The 19,030-nt window shown below is 41.6% G+C and overlaps 4 protein-coding genes across 5 annotated transcripts; 3 read left to right on the forward strand and 1 right to left on the reverse strand.

Annotated features, from left to right (window-relative positions):
* Positions 1-3: 3 nt before the first annotated feature.
* Positions 4-3,071, reverse strand: LOC117152757 (butyrophilin subfamily 3 member A2-like). The gene is made up of 6 exons (XM_033325693.1): positions 3,020-3,071; positions 2,746-2,860; positions 2,312-2,653; positions 1,693-1,980; positions 1,467-1,589; positions 4-1,212 (listed from the first exon to the last, which is right to left on the reverse strand). Exons 1-6 carry the CDS (start codon positions 3,026-3,028, stop codon positions 782-784), a joined length of 1,308 nt encoding a protein of 435 aa, XP_033181584.1. The 5' UTR covers positions 3,029-3,071; the 3' UTR covers positions 4-781.
* A 1,349-nt stretch (positions 3,072-4,420) lies between these two features.
* LOC113125446 (sialoadhesin-like) lies at positions 4,421-6,338 on the forward strand. The gene is made up of 6 exons (XM_026298909.1): positions 4,421-4,454; positions 4,600-4,644; positions 4,779-5,042; positions 5,114-5,356; positions 5,860-5,937; positions 6,220-6,338. The coding sequence occupies exons 1-6, from the start codon at positions 4,421-4,423 to the stop codon at positions 6,336-6,338; spliced, it is 783 nt and encodes a 260-aa protein (XP_026154694.1).
* A 1,000-nt stretch (positions 6,339-7,338) lies between these two features.
* Positions 7,339-10,557, forward strand: LOC113125447 (high affinity immunoglobulin gamma Fc receptor I-like). Its single transcript, XM_026298911.1, has 9 exons — positions 7,339-7,376; positions 7,522-7,566; positions 7,701-7,964; positions 8,036-8,278; positions 8,474-8,611; positions 9,061-9,117; positions 9,347-9,421; positions 10,260-10,325; positions 10,463-10,557. The coding sequence occupies exons 1-9, from the start codon at positions 7,343-7,345 to the stop codon at positions 10,555-10,557; spliced, it is 1,017 nt and encodes a 338-aa protein (XP_026154696.1). The 5' UTR covers positions 7,339-7,342.
* A 1,377-nt stretch (positions 10,558-11,934) lies between these two features.
* LOC113139495 (L-amino-acid oxidase-like) lies at positions 11,935-19,003 on the forward strand. Of its 2 annotated transcripts, XM_026322792.1 has the most exons (9): positions 11,935-12,006; positions 13,133-13,184; positions 14,655-14,712; positions 15,284-15,507; positions 15,893-16,005; positions 16,190-16,391; positions 17,191-17,259; positions 17,381-17,517; positions 17,990-19,003. In XM_026322792.1, exons 3-9 carry the CDS (start codon positions 14,682-14,684, stop codon positions 18,795-18,797), a joined length of 1,584 nt encoding a protein of 527 aa, XP_026178577.1. In that variant the 5' UTR covers positions 11,935-12,006; positions 13,133-13,184; positions 14,655-14,681; the 3' UTR covers positions 18,798-19,003. The 2 variants fall into 2 exon arrangements, with proteins under 2 accessions (XP_026178577.1, XP_026178586.1); XM_026322801.1 differs by lacking the exons at positions 11,935-12,006; positions 13,133-13,184 and adding an exon at positions 14,309-14,314.
* Positions 19,004-19,030: the final 27 nt, after the last annotated feature.

Raw genomic sequence — 19,030 nt, forward strand, 5'->3', positions numbered from 1 at the left:
CTCCAGGTTTTCAGTCTTTATTGACATATAAACAGTGAACTGGGCCAAAGCAAAGTGGTCAGGATGATGAGGCTGTGGAAGGAAAGGACAAGACGCTCGGCTTCAAATGATGAAGCGGCAGCTCAGTCTCCAGACTGTCCAGGTGAAGAGGCAAAGACACCTATGGGTGCAACAACAACAGGTGCTGTCTGTGCCAACAATGTTAGAGTCAGCCACAGGGTGTGAGGCTGCTGGAGGATCCAACTTCCACATCACATTCACTGAGACCTGGACAGTTTTCACCTGCACACGTTTGTTTCTGCTTTAACTTTGATTTCAGAGACATTGAAATAAACTGCAAACATGTTTAGAACAACTTTTGACTGGCTTCAAATTAAGAAAACAACACACACGCACACACACACACACACACACACACACACACACAGGGCAGTAAAATCCCCACAGACGTATTTAACACATTGATTTTATGATCAAAACTGGGAAAATGTAACGTGACTTTTGACAAACAGGCCAGAACCACATATGAACAAATGTATTCAGAAGTGTCACTGAAGAACATTTGTGGAACCCACAGATTCTCTTGCAGATTTTTCTCTGAGCGGTTCAGACCTGTTGTATCAGTCAGACTGGACAAGACTCATTTGTTCTGGCATCATAAGGCCTGAATCTGCATTTTAGAGTTTAAGTACAGTATCTGTGGATTTTACTACATGTCCTGTTACTGATATATAAACATATTAACAAATCTGAAATACTTTGTTGTTGTTTAGTGATTAAATCAACAAGTCTCCTCTGTCTCCTTCACGTCTTCACTTGTTTCCTCCTTGTTGTTCTTTGTTTCCTTCTTCCCGACTTTGATTCCCTGAATCACAGTCTGTGTTTTGGTCACTAGTGTCCGAGTGTCATAGACCAGTTGTTGATGTTTAGCTTTTCTCTGCCTCAGCTGATGTTTGGTCTCTAACATGATTCCTTTCAGTTCCAGGTATCTCTTCACTCTGTCACTGTCTGTTTCCTTCTCCACTGACTGAACCTTCTCCTCAATGTTCCCACATATTTTCTCCATCTCAGTCATCTCATGTTTGAGTTGATGGTTCAGGTTCTGCAGCTGGTTCTCCTGTTCCATCAGTGCATTGATCACCTGTTCCCTGTTCTCCTTGTTCTCAGCTAAAAGCTGCTCTGTCTCTGCAGACTGATGCTGCAGCTTTGTCTCTGTGAGAACAACAGAAATGAATTTAACCTTTTAACACAGAAAGAGGTGCAACAAAAACAGAAGACACAAGTGAATCAGCCTCAGATCCTTAAAATAGAAGAGAATAAAACAACAGATTGTTTTACAACAGGTTCTACAGCCAACACATGTATTAGACATGATTTATAGCACATGCATTTCTCCATATTAAACTTAATATTAATGTAAGCACATTAAATCATGAACATGAGGAACCTAAATACTGTTCTAGTACCTCTGGTTTGGTTCTGTCTCCGTTTCCAAACAATAAAAGCTGCTGCACAAACCGAACCGAGCAAAGAGACCACGATGAGCCCGACAGAAGCAGAAGAACAAGATGCATCTGCAAAGAGTTCGGCTGAAATGATAAAACACAGAACACGATAACAGTTAAAGAAAACAACATCTCAGCACTTTGACCTTGAAACCAAGTGTGAATGTAAAAAGTCTTTTTTTTGTACCTGAAAGCTGAATGTGTGTGAGTCTGGTCTGGTTGATGCGGGTCTGTTGGACTCTACAGGTGAAGCTGTTGCCGTGTCTCTTCTCCACTGTCAGTCTGCTGCTGACAGTATAGAGGTCATCAGGAGCTCGGAGCGTCTCCGTAGGTCCAGCAGAGAGGAGGTTTCCCTCAGAGTCCAGCCACAACACCTCCGGCTCTGGATACCAGCCTTTACTCTCACAGTCCAGCTCCACTGCTCCACTGACTGTATTGTTTTTCTTTAGGTTGATGGTTATGAAAGAGACAGCACCTGTAGATAAAGAGCAGATGATCGTTTAATCCGGCTCAGGCCTTAATGTGTCAAACAGGAAACGCTATGTGAGTGGAGTACACAGTGAACAGTGCAGCACACACAGGCGTTAGAGTTTCTTCCTGCGGTTTAGTGCAGGAATGTGGCCGGACCAGTAAACTGAAACTGTACTTTACAACCTCTGCTCTATCCTAATGTTGTATGAAAACCAAGGAGCAGTGATTCAGCCTTTTTTGTCACAAACCCCCTTGCACTCAGAACCACACAAGCCCAGTCAAATCCTGTTGATTTACAGAAATAAGACCCTGTGGAGTCCTGAATGTTCACTCACCTACTACCAGTTCAACGGTGGATTCTTTCCCCAGACTCGGAGTAAAGCACCTGTATTTCCCCCGGTCAGATATTCTCACCCTGGACACTTTCAGGGAAACGTCTCCATACGTCAGCTTGTCGATCAACAGTGATGTTCTTCCCTTGTAGTCTGGATTTTTCTGATTCTGCAGCTCTGCACCGTCACGCCACACCAGGACGAACCTGGGCTCCAGGTCCTGTTTGGTCCACTCCACCGTCTTGCCTGAAGCATCCACCGTAGGACCCAGGTAACACGGCAAAACGACGTCGTCACCGGCTGTCACCAGTATTGTCTGAGATGGACCAGTCACCTGGTTCTGACCTGTAGGAAGGGAGTTTGGTCATAAACATCCTGCTGTAGGAAGCACACACAAAACCACGTAAGTCAGACATGTACACGTGTAAACATGTTACCTGCACAGCACGGTGTCAGGAGGACACAGGCCAAGGTGTAGTGGAGAACAATGGTGGACCTGAGCAGAGTCCATCTGTCACAGGAGGCATCATGGAGATTAGATCTTAGCCTGTCCTGAAATAATTCAAATAGAAGGTCTGACTCCATGTTTGCAGCCTGTACCAGTGTTTCATTTGTTCTAAGTGTTCTACAGTAAAACACTGTCAGTGAATAATATTCCTCTGCTATGTTAATCCCTGCAGAATGATATTTATATAAAAATCACAAACCTACCTGTGTCATGGCTCAGTCGTCCTGGATTCATGCAGAACAGTTCCTGAACAAAGTCCCTGCATGTCCTGGTCACGCCCTCTGTACCGCCCACTGTGTTTCATAACTGACTCACAGTCAGCCTGTTTACAGGTCTTAGCAAAAAGTCAATCAGGCAGCTGCAGCTAATCCAGAATGCTGCTGCCAGAGTCCTTACAAACACCAGGAAACTGGACCATATCACACCAGTTCTCAGATCACTACACTGGCTTCCCGTTAGTCAAAGGATAGATTTTAAAATCTTATTGCTAGTTTATAAAGCACTAAATGGTTGTGGACCAAAATATATTCAAGATGTATTAGTTCCCTATGAGGTTTCCAGACCCCTCAGGTCATCTGGGACAGGTCTATTGTGTGTTCTCAGAACCAGAACCAAACAAAGTGAAGCAGCATTTAGTCACTACGCTCCTCACTTGTGGAACAAACTTCCTGAACACCTGAGGTCTGCTCAAACTGTCAGCTCATTCAGATCAGGACTGAAAACTGTTGTTTCCTGCTGCCTTCAAATAATTGTTCATATTTGTTTTCTTAATGTGCTTTTATGTTTTATTTTAATTTATTTGATTTAAATTTATATTATGTTAAATGTCTTTATTTTTAAATGCTCTTTTCAATACTTTTAATGTAATTATATGCCTTGTAAAGCACTTTGAGTTGCGTAGTGTATGAAAGGTGCTATACAAAGACATTTGCCTTTAGGCCTTTTCCTCTGAGCCTGTTCTCAGCTGCAGACCTCGACCTCGATACTAATATTATCTCAACCTCAATAAAGCCAACAATCAAACCTTTGGTGAACAGATCAGGACTAATCTTTGTCATGTGATGCTATAAAATGAGGTTTGTTATGAACAGGAACACACACACACACACACACACACACCACAGGTACATTGCATGCACATGTGCCACCACACTCTGCAGCTTATTCTTATTTTAAATCACTCAAATAATATAACACAGTGAAATGCACACTGTACATTAGGGTTATGTCAGCAGCACCATAATCTAAACAACGTTCATATTCCATGTACTGTAAAAGTAAAAGGCAGCCAGGAAGTGCTGTGTGTCACTGAGCTCATTATCCCCTCACCCCAACCAGTCGAGGCAGCCGCAAATAAAACTGAACTGAACTGAATTAATAGCTGAGACAAAGTCCTCTGACTGATGGGAGTGTATATGATTATTTTCCAGTTTTCGACTTCAAACATCGTGTCGGTTCATCGAGCTCTGCCCACCGTGGTCCTTTAAACCACAACTGCTTTTTGAAACTGTTGTGACATCAAGAGCAAAATAAGCCACAGAGGATCAGCCCTGCCCTCACCCCTTCCACTCCTCAGCCTGATGTTCAGTCAGCAGCAAGTTGACATGGAGGCCACAGCTGTCGGCGTCATCAGACTGTGTGAGTACTGAGTCCGGCTCCATGTCCTGATAAAAAGCACATGACCAGCTGAAGCGTTGTGTTGCTGACAGACAACAGTGGATGCTGAGCTTCAGGATCAGGATATAGAAGCTGTAAACATGTCTGGGCTCTTTTGTCTCTGCAGGGCTGACTGGGATCATCCTGGTGTGTGCACACGATCAGACTATTGGTACGTACAAGTTCCTTCCTGTGGTGTTGAATATAAAAACCAACCACAGGAAGAACATTACATCTGTAGTTTTCTATGTGCAGCTTCATCTGTTTTTGTTATTCAGGAGCCTTCATCTTCCTTCTTTGTTTCAGATGCTGCTTTTCTTCATGTCGTCCCAAACAGGCTGCAGTTCTTTCAGTATGAGCCTGTAACTTTCCACTGTGAAGGGGACGATGGTGCAACTAGATGGAAAGTTGTGCATGGACGCAAAGGGCCATTAGCGTCATGTAATGTCACTAAATCAGGGACAGTATCCACGTTTTGCACCATCACACATCTGTATCCAGATGACAGTGGACAGTACTGCTGTGAGTCTGGAAAGGGAAGAACAAACTGTATCAACATCACTGTCTCTGGTAGGTTCACTGTAAGATTTGGAGCTCAGCCTGAGTTTAACCTGAAATTAATGTTGTTTCCTGTTGTTCAGATGGTTCTGTGATCCTGGTCAGTCCTGCTGCTCCTGTGATGGAGGGACAAGCTGTGACTCTGCTCTGCAGAAACAAGAATCCCTCAGAGTCCAGAGTTAATTTCTTTAAAGACAGACGCCTCATCCACAGCAGTTCAACAGCAGAGAGGACCATCCACACAGTCTCACTGTCTGATGAAGGACTCCACAAGTGCAGCATCTCTGGATCTGGAGAATCAGCAGAGAGTCAGCTGGTGGTCACAGGTGAGACAGTGAGGAGCTTCAACTCAAGTTAAGATGATATTTGCCTGTGGTTTTCCTGCTCGTTGCTCAGCCAATTTAAAGGCACTAACAGCACTAATCATACTGACTCACCACATCATGTCATTTGTGAAAGGCTGATTTGAGAAAGTGTTTCCCAGTGTTTTTTATACAGACCTGAACAAACTTGTTTTTGGGTTTGTTTTTTTTTTTTTTTCAAACAATAAAACTGCATCACAGGCAACATCTGGTCTGACACAACAGGCAGACTATTTGGTTATGATTGCGACAGTGTCTAACAAAGACACATCAAGATGTTTAAAATAATAGTGATTAGAGACAAAGTTAAAGATTTGGTGACATTTACTTTGGCGTGTTTTTTAGGTATTACTACTTTATCTGAGTATTTCCATGTTGTGCTACTTCATCCTTGGACTTCAGTACATGTCAGAGTCAAACCTTGGACTCTTTCTGACCTTAAATTAATGTTGTTTCCTGTTGTCCAGATGGTTCTGAGATCCTGGACAGTCCTGCTGCTCCTGTGATGGAGGGACAAGCTGTGACTCTGCTCTGCAGAAACACAGGTGGGACAGTGTGTGATGCTCAGCAGACCCTGTTCCTCATTTTTTAACTGTGTTCTCCTTTTGTCCCTGAGTATTTCTACTGTAGAACAACCTGTCTTGTTAATGCACTTTTCAAATCATGTTTCTGGGGAACAGTGATGGCTGCTGGGCTGTGTTCTCCCAGTGCAGAACGTGCTGCAAAGTACCAGACACCACTGACGTTCTGCACCTGATGCGATGTATAAACTGCACTGTACCTCCTGACATTACAGTAAATATTTTCTGTTGTGTTTGAACAAACAGAGCCTCCTCCCTCCTCACACCGTAGGACTTTTATTATCAGAGCTGTGGTCATCAGTGTGTTGATGCTGCTGCTGCTGCTGCTGCTGGGACTGCTTCACTCTGGGAAACTCAACATATGAAGATGACCTCATGACCTCTGACATGCAAATGTACCCGCTTTAATAAAGTCAGCAATGATGCGTCAGAGAATACAGTCGATTGCTTTTAATTTCCCATCATGCTTCATGTGGAAGATGGACAGCTGCCCTGTTCGTTTCATCCTCCGTGACGTTTCATATCTGCACATTAATCTGTAACGATGCAGCTGCTGCTGTTTGAAGAAGTGAAAACATCTGTTGGCTTTTGAGTCACATTACGTGCAAACGTCCACTTTCTACTTTGACCGTAACGTTGACGAAGCCTCTGCAGAACAACCGCAGCTTCTCCACGCCGCCATGACACACTGTGGGAACACACTGCAGGGGAAAGACCAGTGTCGTTCTCTGCTGCTTGTTCAGAGAAATAAAATGGACTTTTAGAACATTTCATGCTTTAATGCAGTAAATGTTGAGTATCAGCATCAGCACCATATGTCAGACTGTATGGAACTATATCATGTTTTATTAAAAGCTGTAGAATCAAACTAATGTTTCTGTTCTTCTGTGGCATCATCAGTGTAATAAACGTTAGAAATGAAAACTCAACAAGGAGCAGTTACAGTAAAAACCTTAAAGCCCTGACTTTTCCTCCAGCGCCCTCATCAGGCCAAGGTTTAGGTTTGTCTCATACCCAAACTAAAACCTGCACTTTGGGTTTAGTGCTGATGATGAAGCGTTTGCACGGCAGCACAGTGAGGTGGGATGATGTGGAGCTGCCAGTGTTGTCACTGTGAGCACTGTTAGCTTAGCAGGGCTGCAGCTTTAAAATAGATGTTACTTCAATGAGCTTTTTTATCTCTGCTGTGATCAGACGTGTTTCTCTGTACAGTGTGTCTGCCATGTAGCGTGACCCACCCACTGAACTGTTTCCACCACAACAGGAGGCCTGACTCTTCCTCTTAGAGAACCATGTAAGCCACAGAGGATCAGCCCTGCCCTCACCCCTTCCTCTCCTCAGCCTGATGTTCAGTCAGCAGCAAGTCGACATGGAGGCCACAGCTGTCGGCGTCATCAGACTGTGTGAGTACTGAGTCCGGCTCCATGTCCTGATAAAAAGCACATGACCAGCTGAAGCGTTGTGTTGCTGACAGACGACAGTGGATGCTGAGCTTCAGGATCAGGATATAGAAGCTGTAAACATGTCTGGGCTCTTTTGTCTCTGCAGGGCTGACTGGGATCATCCTGGTGTGTGCACACGATCAGACTATTGGTACGTACAAGTTCCTTCCTGTGGTGTTGAATATAAAAACCAACCACAGGAAGAACATTACATCTGTAGTTTTCTATGTGCAGCTTCATCTGTTTTTGTTATTCAGGAGCCTTCATCTTCCTTCTTTGTTTCAGATGCTGCTTTTCTTCATGTCGTCCCAAACAGGCTGCAGTTCTTTCAGTATGAGCCTGTAACTTTCCACTGTGAAGGGGACGATGGTGCAACTAGATGGAAAGTTGTGCATGGAGGCAAAAGGACATTAGCATCATGTAATGTCATTAAATCAGGGACAGTATCCACGTTTTGCACCATCACACATCTGTATCCAGAGGACAGTGGACAGTACTGCTGTGAGTCTGGAAAGGGAAGAACAAACTGTACCAACATCACTGTCTCTGGTAGGTTCACTGTAAGATTTGGAGCTCAGCCTGAGTTTAACCTGAAATTAATGTTGTTTCCTGTTGTTCAGATGGTTCTGTGATCCTGGACAGTCCTGCTGCTCCTGTGATGGAGGGAGACAATGTGACTCTGCTCTGCAGAAACAAGAATCCCTCAGAGTCCAGAGTTAATTTCTTTAAAGACGGACGCCTCATCCACAGCAGTTCGACAGCAGAGAGGACCATCCACACAGTCTCACTGTCTGATGAAGGACTCTACAAGTGCAGCATCTCTGGATCTGGAGAATCAGCAGAGAGTCAGCTGGTGGTCACAGGTGAGACACAGGTTCAGGTGATGTGGTGACTTCTGCAGCTCTAATCTTTTTGCTACAGTCTTTTTTGACACATTTGTCAAATCTGTTAATTGTAAAAATCATTTGCGTAAGTAGATGTGAAACATTGCACCGCATGGTGTGGTGAGCATTGAAATGACCAGTTCACCTATTTGCTTCCTTTTTTACTTTTCACAGTATTTCCTATTGTTGTTCCACAAGAGCCTGAGATTTCTCCTTCTCCTCGTCTGCTGTGGAAAATTGTTGTTGTTTCACTGATGGCTCTGCTGTTGGTGTTGGGATCATGGTACTGTGTCAAAAGTTACAGGCACAGAGGTAAGAAAATACAGGACACATTTTACTCAGACATTGTGTTCATTCTGTACAGTATGTACCTCCATGAGTCCAGACTGTGGCTTTAGGTCAAATACTCTGGAAATTTATAGCCGATCAGTTTCAGCAGTCACTGAAATCATCATACTAAGAAAATCAATCATTTTATTGTCATTGATTAGAAACAGTTTGGGGCAAAACCCTTCAGAAATCAGTGATGTCGAAGCCTGAGGGACGGCGGCTCTAAAATAATAAGTAAATAAATTCATAAATTATTGTTAAACAGAACAAAACACTTAACATCAGGAAGCTGCTTTGTTTCCTATTTCAAATCAAATCCAAACAAATCTTTTTTCCAAACAAATATAAGTTGAAATAGTCTCCATTTTTATTTATTTAATATTTTTAATTCTTGCTTTTATTTTTACTGTTTTCCCTTTATTGTACTGCAGCAGCTCCCTGCCTGTCCACAGTCACACCTGCATCAGTCCCAGCTGAGAATCAAACAGGTTGGAAGACAAATCATTTGTTAGTATCCAACTGTAGGCGTCTTATATAAAGCTGCTGTTTACACGTAAATATGTAGAAATGTAGTCACCTTGCTTTGTTTAATATGCTCTGATTTAGAAAATGCTCTTTAATGTTAAAAAACATCTTGTTATAAACTGCATGTTGTTAAGCAGACGTCAGTGTAATTGTCTTTGATTTGGGCTCTGCTGCTGTTTGGGTTTTTTTTAGCCCCTGTAACATCGAGTGCACCTGACACAGGAAGAGCAACATATTCTGCTGTGACAAAAATCAGGAAGGAAAAAGGTACATCATCTGACGTTACTTGGTGTTTCTGGAGTACATCTATAATGTGACATGAACACTGACACTAACAGCAGCTAAAAATACAACCACAAGAACAAAGTGGTACATGAACGTACATTAGGTACTTCTGGTGTCGTGTCAGTCTTCGTTGGTTGCTTCTGATAAATGTGTAGATGCTGATGATAATTTGAGCTTCCTGGAATCCATCAACAGAGGAAAACCACAAAGAAAACCGGTCTAAAGTACATGCAGAGTGGAGGTCACGAACTGGTTTTATACACCATAGAAAGTCGCTGGTGTTTAATGAAACTTATGATATAAACTCAGTTTAAAGTTAAAATCTCTGTTTGATTGTTTTGTCTTTAAAAGGAACATAAATTAATGAGGTCAATAGGCTCAGGTGGATTTATTATCTTTTTGATAAGAAATAAAGATGTGAGAGCAAACGCCTGAGGGTTTGACCATCACTTGTTCAGCAGAATTCACCTGCATATTTCAGACCAGATGTTGTTCAGACAGAAACACAAAGTATCAACACAGTTCAACCACTGGGATCATCTGGTGCTTAAACCAAACATTCATCCAAAGTAGAAAACCTGTAACTGTACTTGGGTTAACTGAGACGTAAAAATGAGCATCATCTGCATAATAATGATAAAACTAGAACTAATTAGAAAAAGTATAGATGAAATAAAACAATTTTGTGTTGTTACCATGAAGTTGTGAATTAGTAAAAACTCCAAAAAGTTTGTGCAAGATAAAACTAAAATGAGAGAAAAAGAGAACAAATAAATATTGATATGATATTCAGTCAGCTAACGTTGCCTTTCTCCATCAGATGCGGATGAGTTTTATTCCAGACCAGTTTACTACTCGTTAAGCATGGGTGATGCTCAGGCACTGGGTGAGACTGTGATTAAAGAAACTTTTCAGAAAGACCAGAAATTGGACAATACAATGAGTTAAACAAAGGTCAAAGGAAAGACTATTTTGACAAAATACAGATCTTTTTTTTTTTTTTTTTTTTTTTTTTCCAAACAGAACTTGGAGCATCCAGTATCATGGACAGGTCTGGTCCCTCAGCAGGTACTCGGACCTCTTTAACAGAAGATGCCTGCTACTCTACAATCCAGTAGGTAGGTGGGATGGATGCCTGCAGCGATTCAGGCCACTGGACACATCAGTATGTTTGCTTGATTACAAAGTTGGTTTGGTGACGATGTGAGTTTGGGTTTAATCGTATTGTGCTGTATGTTCAGTTTGACAAAAAGCAGCCATGTTGGTTTGGTTCTCAGGCCAAGCAGCTTTCAGATTTGCTGAATTGTAAATGCAACTCAGAAATGAAACGTGATGCTATTTACAAGTTCTAAACTCATTTTTACAATAACTCAGTAGGACTTGAATGCAGCATTAGTTATTGATTTATTCCTAACTTCATGTTGCTTGAATGAAGAAGAAAATTCATCTTTCATGTTAAAAATGTAAGATTATATGTAAGTTCATGTGAAATAATTTATATGGTAGAATTTGATAAATCAATCAAACAAGTCTGGATTCAAGTATTTACAGGCCATTTGTGACTTTCTGTATTGCATGAAGGAGCTTTGACTGTAATGTATGACCTGTACACCCTGTGAGTATTAGAGCTTATTAATGGAGCAGGCTGATCTTAAGAAGATTCACACTCTGCCTAAATTACCAAGTCAAATGTAAAGCCTGTAAAAACATGTGTACAGATGTGTACAAATCATGTATAAATGATGCAAAACAATAATGGAAGGATGAAGCAAACTTCATATGAGTGGTGTTAAGTTATTACTTTAGATTTCACTGTCTATATTTAACAAACTGAAACTACGTCAAACATCTGAAGCTCTGTGAAATGGGCTCATCTGAAGGCTGTGGCTAATTCACACAGCTTTCAGTTTCTAACAGTAAAACCAACTTGTCCTATTTGCTTCTTCTGCCCACATGCATGAGAACATATTTCACAAGCTCCATGCTGCTCGCTGTGGTCTCCCTCTGCACACTTTCTGTTTTTGTTTGACTTCGTGGTCAGAAACACAGTTTTCTTGTGACCGTGAGTGTCATGAAAGTCAAAAGCAGAAGTGGTTCGTCATCCGTCACTGTCAGGATGGTGAGTTGCTGCAGGCTGATGACTAATATTTGTCAGCATTTAATGAGCAAAGATTCTCCTGAAACTAAGTTTGCTGCAAAATGTTGCTGTTTCAATAGCAAGAGGACCTTTACAGAGCTGACTGAAAACACAGTTTGTGAAAATCTTCTCACAAATTTGTTCATCTGGATGTTTCAGTGTCAATTAAAGCATTAAACACTATTAAACCTCATTCCCTCCTTTGAATTCAATTTCAGCAGAAATCTAAAGAAATGAGATCCAGGTAATGATGTCGAGTTGATGTCTCAATACGAGGTCTGAGACGGTCATGTGGTCCTGAGGTTTGGTAGCATATATAAAGACTAGCACCAAAGCCTTTAAAGAAATGTCAGTCCTCACTGTGCTGCCGTGCAAGTATATCAGAAGACACTGTGTTATTATATCTGCACATTTTTCACTTCAACAAAAGGTAAGTATCTGTTCCCTTCATTCAATCTGTAAGAAAAATAGATTTTAGATTTTATTTATTAAGTCTACTGTACCTTTATATTCATCATCTTCAAGAAGGGCAAGAAGAATTAAATTATTCTGCCGGACTTTTATTTTCCTGTTAACATGACCATTTTTATTGTAATTTATCTCATCTGGTTTGTACTGTAGTAACCAAGGAACTCCCTCTGAGTCTGGATATGTGGTGTCTGAGAATACCATACTGTACCTGCTGAAAGTGCACATTTCCCCTCCCCAGTTCCTTGATTTATTCCCATTCAGCAGTGAGGAGCCACAGTACAGATCTGGCCTCTCGTTTGGTTTTGCTGGCTCAGGATTTTCACTGGTACAGTCTGGTTTGTATCAGTGTCTGAGTTCTGCTGGACTTATCTGGAGTATGTATCACACAGACTCAGTGTTCCTGTAGGCTATTTGTTGGTCGGTCCCAAAAATTAGAGTTTTGCAATCTGGACCAGGTTGACCTACAGAATCAGCAGCCGATTGGTTTGCACTTACAGTGTGTCCAGTTCTCAGCCTGAATTAACGGTTCAGTCTGCTCCTGGTGTGCAGGTTTCAGGGTTAGGTTAGGAAAAAAGACCTTACAGAAACAGAACCTGATTCAGAACTAGGACTCAGCTGAAAGTGAGAGAACTGCCAATCGGTCACTAACAGCAGCTAAAATGAATTGGAGGACTGGGTCACAAAACCTGCTGCAGCCTTCTGAACAAGCTGAAGTCTTGCAAGAGAGAATTTCAACACAAAAGGCATTTTTGTAGCATCATGTCCTATAGGTTGACGTGCTCAGTCAGCAATTCTTGTCATTGTTGTGTCATACCATACCTGTGTCCATAGGTTCAAATACCAAGCCTGGAATACGTCTTCGTTTGGCTGACTCCACTCACTGTTCTCACACCTCCTTCCCCCTCCTCTACAGTCAGACCCTTCTGAACCCTGTGGTCCACTGCATCTTTCGTTGGTCCCCCCAACATTAACAATTAGTGTATTTTAGCCGTAGGAGGATTTTTGCAGTCCTGATGTTCTGGCCTGCTGTGCTCAAGCTTAAATCAAGGACAAATGATTAAGTGCTCCCTTCATTTATTCAACAGAGCTGCCTATAAAGGACCATCTCTGACCTATAAGGGAAGCCCCTCCCTCCAGGTAAACACTGCAGCTTCTTCAGAACTAGAACAACGAGACTGTTCAACATTCATCACCCCTATGCCCTGATGGCTTTGGAGCACGTTTTCATACATTCCTGTTTAACCTGTCTGTGTAAATCAGAGCTATACTTGCTTTCAGGGTTTGTCTTTGTTTCAACTAACTATGACAAAACTCATGTTTATACCTCAGTCAAAACTAAACAAGAAGTCTTCTGGAGATATCCACCCTCTGGTCCTCCCCTCCGGTGGGTGTGGACGGAACTTATAATGGGCCACTGAATTAGTGACTCCTAGTACTTTTGTTTAACATATGAAAAGTACAATAACAGTTCACCTTCACTAGTTGTTGCAATTCTGCTTTGAATGTATTTTAAAATACTTTCAGTGTACTCTTCCTATAAACTGGGTACATGAAATACACTTGAAGTGAAAGTTTAGTGTAATTCCTTGAGTGCACTTATTTGAACTTGTTCTTTAATATACATATTTTGTATACTAAGTAATAAGTACACTCAGAATTATAATTGTGAGAATTGACTGAAAGCATATGAAACTAATTATGTGGCAGTGTCAGTAAAATGGAGTGTAACTTCAGTCTTCCTCATTATACTTAACATACTTCAATGTACTTTGAATGGTTTTACATTCCCTGTTGAGTGTTAACATGAATTACTTCAGTAACACACTCTAATCCCACGTAGAGCATGTTACATTTAACATTGTGTAGAAATACTTAAGCAGCCTTCTCCAGCCCAAGACTGTGGTCTCTGGATGTCGACGCTGATTCTCCCACAGGCAAATCAACTGGATTCGACTTTGCATGTGACAAATAGCAGAAAATCATATCTTGGAATCTGTGTTCAAAGGTTTTAGGAGGGAAAAATGAATGAACAACTGTTACACTCCTAAGGTTAGGGTGAGCAGAGTTTGACTGATTGAGGCGGATTTGTAGCTGTTGAGTTCAGAAATTGTGCCAATCACCACTGATACATTAGAAAAGAAGTCATCCAGGAAATCATGCTCAGGTTTGTCAGACCAGTCTTGCAGCATCAGGGCTGTATATAAGAAGAGGGAACTTCAGTTAAGGTCAGTGAAGCATCATATTTTGGTGTTTAAGTTTCTTGGAAGGTAGGTTCTGTCTTTTTATCTGCTGAATTATTAGGACAGTTCGACTGAATCACTGCAGAAAGAACTACAGACAGAACAGAAAGGCAGGCAAAACATTCAGAGCTAATTTCATATGTACAGTCATTGGTTTATCAGGCAAGTTACAACATAAGAGTCCAGTTTTTAAAAACATTTGTAAAATGTGAATTGTGTTAATGACATGTCTGAATGGCACATCATATATTTAATGATTTATATTTAATCATTCTAACTAACAAGTTCCAGTTAGAGTCAGATGTAAAGTGAACGTCTCCAGGCCGGACTGTCCAACATACTGTACTTGACTGTTTGTCTTCATCAGTCACCAAACAGGGACCAGAGTACTGAGATGGACCTGCGTCCAGTGAAATGGAAAACATGTGAGTACTGTGTTACTGACACAGGTCAAATCATTACTTTATTTAACTTTATTTAAAACTATTACCTGCACAGCCCAACACTTTAACTGTCTGTGTGCATAAAGCAGAGTGAGGGTATAGTGTATTTTCTGAGAGTGGAAGTTTACTCAGTTTATTCCCTGTCTGGACTGACTGGTCCAGTCTGGATTTCATAACTGTATGATGAAACAAGGATCGGCCTGAGTTTGCTGGATTTCAGCATCTAGAAGGTTTTGACTTTGACTGTAAATAATGTGTGGAACAGAAATATTTAACTAAATCCTCAGACTAATTAGTTCTTTGGGCTCATTTCATATTTTAAATACAGGCCTGAAAGCTTCATAAAGAGCTGTAAGCGTCTGTTCTGCTGTGTTTTATAATAATGTAAAAAATAAAACAATATGTGCTGTGATCATGATGGTGTTGATATAATTTAGACTTTTATTCAACATGTCTAAGGGGGTAAATGAACCTTGTTAATAAAAGTCAAAGATCTTTGACTCCTGATCCTCATTGGAGTAAATGTTGTGTTTTGCTTCTGTTGTGTGTCCAGCTGTTGTCGCTGTGCTGCTGCTCACACTGTTCCACAGCATCACTGCCGCTGGCCGCCTGAAAGAACATCTGGCTGATTGCCTGGAGGATAAAGACTACGAGGAGCTGCTGTGGACCGTGCAGAACGGCCTCCCAAACATCAACACATCTCATCATGTGGTCATTGTTGGAGCTGGCATGGCTGGACTGACGGCTGCCAAGCTGCTGCAGGACGCAGGACACGAGGTACAGACTGGACACTAATATGCTGCTGATTTTATCATCAAAACCACTACATCAAAACGTTGATGATCTGGGGCTTTGGGTCAGGACTAGTACTAGAAACAATAGGTACTCTAGGAAAAAAGGAAGTCTGGTTACATGATCTAGCAGAATCAATACCAGTAGTATTACTACATGTTGTAGCATAAGTAGTACCAGCAGTAATGGTGGTTGCAACAGCTGTAAAATATATTACGTGTTAAGTGTTAAGGCATAGTAGCAGTGACAGAGAATAGCAGTATTAGTATAATACGGTAGTAGTTTCTGCACTAGGAGCACTATAAATATATGCAGAAATATTGGTACTTCAAATACATTTTAATATTTAGTATTTTTGTGTTTGAACAAGGTGACAATATTAGAGGCCAGTGGGCGAGTTGGAGGACGGGTGGAGACCTACAGGAATGAAAAGGAGGGCTGGTACGCTGAACTGGGGGCCATGAGGATCCCAAGTTTTCACCAGTAAGTTTATTAATTTTAGACTTACGTGTAACTTTAAAGTTTTTGTAGCAAGTCACAATGAAAAGTATAGAAATTATCATTCATGGGCTGATTTTCAATAATATCCAGATCCAGAAACCACCAAATTATTAAAATAAAGAAGAGACACTGAAAATGGATCAACAGTCACTGTCTCTGCCAACAGCATCCTCCTCTGGTTCATTGACCAGCTGGGTCTCAAACAAAATGACTTCATCATAGATGACCCCCAAACCTTTTACCTGGTTAATGGACTGCGGACAAAGACACACATGGTTCAAATAAACCCTGACATCCTGCAGTACAACGTGTCAGAAAGTGAGAAAGGAAAGTCAGCTGATGAGCTGCTGCAGCAGGCTTTGCAGAAGGTAACTAAGAGAGGGAAGCAAGGAGGTCTTCTGAAACATCTTCTTATGTGCCTGGTCACACAGGAACGTTGATCAAATTCCCACATTCCTGAAGCAGATGGTGCAGACAGGTGGTGTCCTTGGTCATTACCTGAACAAAACACAAGTTCAGCTAATGTATTTGTCGCTTTCATTGAACATTTGAAACTTTTTGCATCTCACTTCCCTCAGAATGGCAAGATGGTTTGCCGTTGACCAACAGCAGTTTTTCCTGTGTTTAACTCTAAAAGACTACATCATGATTTACTTCTACATTTGGTGAATTTGGTGGCCCAAGTACCAAACTTTAAATTACTCGCACGTGTAGAGGAGACATATGATGTCGGACAAAGATTAACGATAACTAGCTCAGAAGATTGTCCGGGATATGAGCATGTTAACAAGCTAAAATCTTAGTTAGCCAGTTAGCATGTTCAGCATCTTAGCTAGGCTGTGACCAAACAAATTAAAAACCACCCTTCCCTTTAGTGACAATAGGTCTGTTAGGTTTCTCAGACTTCATGGAAGCCAATTCAGCACTTTGCCCTGACCAATATGTTGACTTTGACAGACCCACTGGCTTCACTTCACTTTACTCTTTTCTTTGTGGTCACCAACCTCAGAAATCTCCCATTTGCTTGCTTTTTTGTGTGAAGCTGGCCTGTGTAGTTGACTTGCATGTTCGTGGTCCTCACATTAGCAGGATCCACGAAAAAGATGACTAACTCACTTATGACTTGTTACTGACTCCAGTTGTGAAAGTGACTTTTTGTTTCTGTAGGTGAAAGATGAAGTGGAGGCTCATGGATGCAAGGCTGCACTGAAAAAATACGACCATTATTCTGTGAAGGTAAAGTGCATTGTGATCTCATGAAATGTTGTTACTTTACAAGATAACTGCTGAATTATTTAATTATCATTATCTTTGATTGGATTAGAAAACACTAGCTCCAGTTGTACTTGTTTAATAGGAGTATCTGAAAGAAGAAGGGGATTTGAGTCCAGAAGCAGTGAGGATGATTGGAGACCTGCTTAACGAACAAAGCCTCATGTACACTGCACTGACTGAGATGATCTATGACCAGACGGACATCAGTGATAACAATAAGTAAGACCTTTCCTCCCACAGTCAAACTGTGAATTAGTCTCTTTTTGCATTGTACATTTTAAAAAGTGTAAAATCCATAGTCAGTAAATCTGACCCATCATGAAAGTTCTGCAGAACTGAAATTGTTCACTTCTTTGCAGATGACGCTTTTAATCATGTTTAAAGAACATCGAATTGTTAGATCAGTTACTATTAGCGTTAGCATACAGCAGGTGAGAATGTCTCATCCTATCGGTGTGAAAGTATATTATAATGGGATCAGAGGAGCCAATAGATGTACATGCAGTATTTATTCCAACACCACTGGGGAAAAACCTGCTCTTTGGATGTTAAATGCTTCACTATGTTCGTTAGCAAGTCACTAACTTTGTTTGAACTTTACAATTGTAAATCAAACCATATGGAAACACTGCCAGGTCATGTCCTTGTCTATAATATGCATGCTAAATCTATCTGTCTTTTTGCTTTGGAGGTATTTTGAAGTGATTGGTGGGTCAGACCTTCTTCCCAAAACTTTTCAACGTGTTTTTCTTCATGATGTCCCCATTCTCCTCAACTCCAAGGTCAAACGCATCAGCCAGTCAGATAGCGGCATTGTTGTATCATATCAGGCTGACAACCAGTCATCTTTAACACAAATTTCAGCTGACGCTGTTCTGGTAACAACTACAGCCAGAGCAGCCCTCTTCATGGACTTTTATTCCCCTTTGTCCATCAAAAAGATGGAGGCTCTGAGGGGGGTCCACTATGACAGCTCCACTAAAATCATCCTCACCTTCAGAGAGAAGTTCTGGGAGAAGGACGGTATCCGAGGAGGGAAGAGCATCACCGATGGGCCCTCTCGTTTCATCTACTACCCCAGCCACAGTTTCACAAGAAACAAGACCGTCGGTGTCCTTCTGGCTTCCTACACCTGGTCTGACGACTCCCTCCTCTTGAATGGTGCCAGCGATGAAGACCTGAAGGAGCTGGCTCTGAGAGATTTGGCGCAGATCCATGGTGATCATGTAAGGTCTCTGTGCACAGGGGTGGTGGTGAAGAGGTGGAGTCTGGATCCTTACAGCTTGGGTGCTTTCGCTCTGTTCACGCCGTACCAGCACTTAGAGTTTGCCAAGGAACTCTTCAGACCTGAGGGCAGGGTGCACTTTGCTGGAGAACACACAGCTTTTCCTCATGCTTGGATCGAGACAGCGATGAAATCTGCAATCAGGGCTGCTACAAATATTAACAAAGCTGCAAACAAAGGGTCCACTGGAGGTCAGCACCGAGATGAGCTGTAGGCTGTTAAATCTGCTTTCTAGAGCAGTCGGGATAATCAAAGGTGCCCTGGGCTGAATTAATAAATGATTAATTTTAGTAAAACCCAGTCAGAGATTTGTCAGGAATGATTTTCCCTTGTAGTTGACTTCCCTTTTTATACCTATGCTTTAGCTTTGTAACTTTCTTATTTTCTAGTTGAAGCTAAAGTTGTGCCAGTTGTACTTTACTGAACTAGATGGAGGTTGTGCCTCAA

The sequence above is a fragment of the Mastacembelus armatus genome, chromosome 18, assembly GCF_900324485.2.
Source record: "Mastacembelus armatus chromosome 18, fMasArm1.2, whole genome shotgun sequence".
Classification (NCBI taxonomy): domain Eukaryota; kingdom Metazoa; phylum Chordata; class Actinopteri; order Synbranchiformes; family Mastacembelidae; genus Mastacembelus; species Mastacembelus armatus.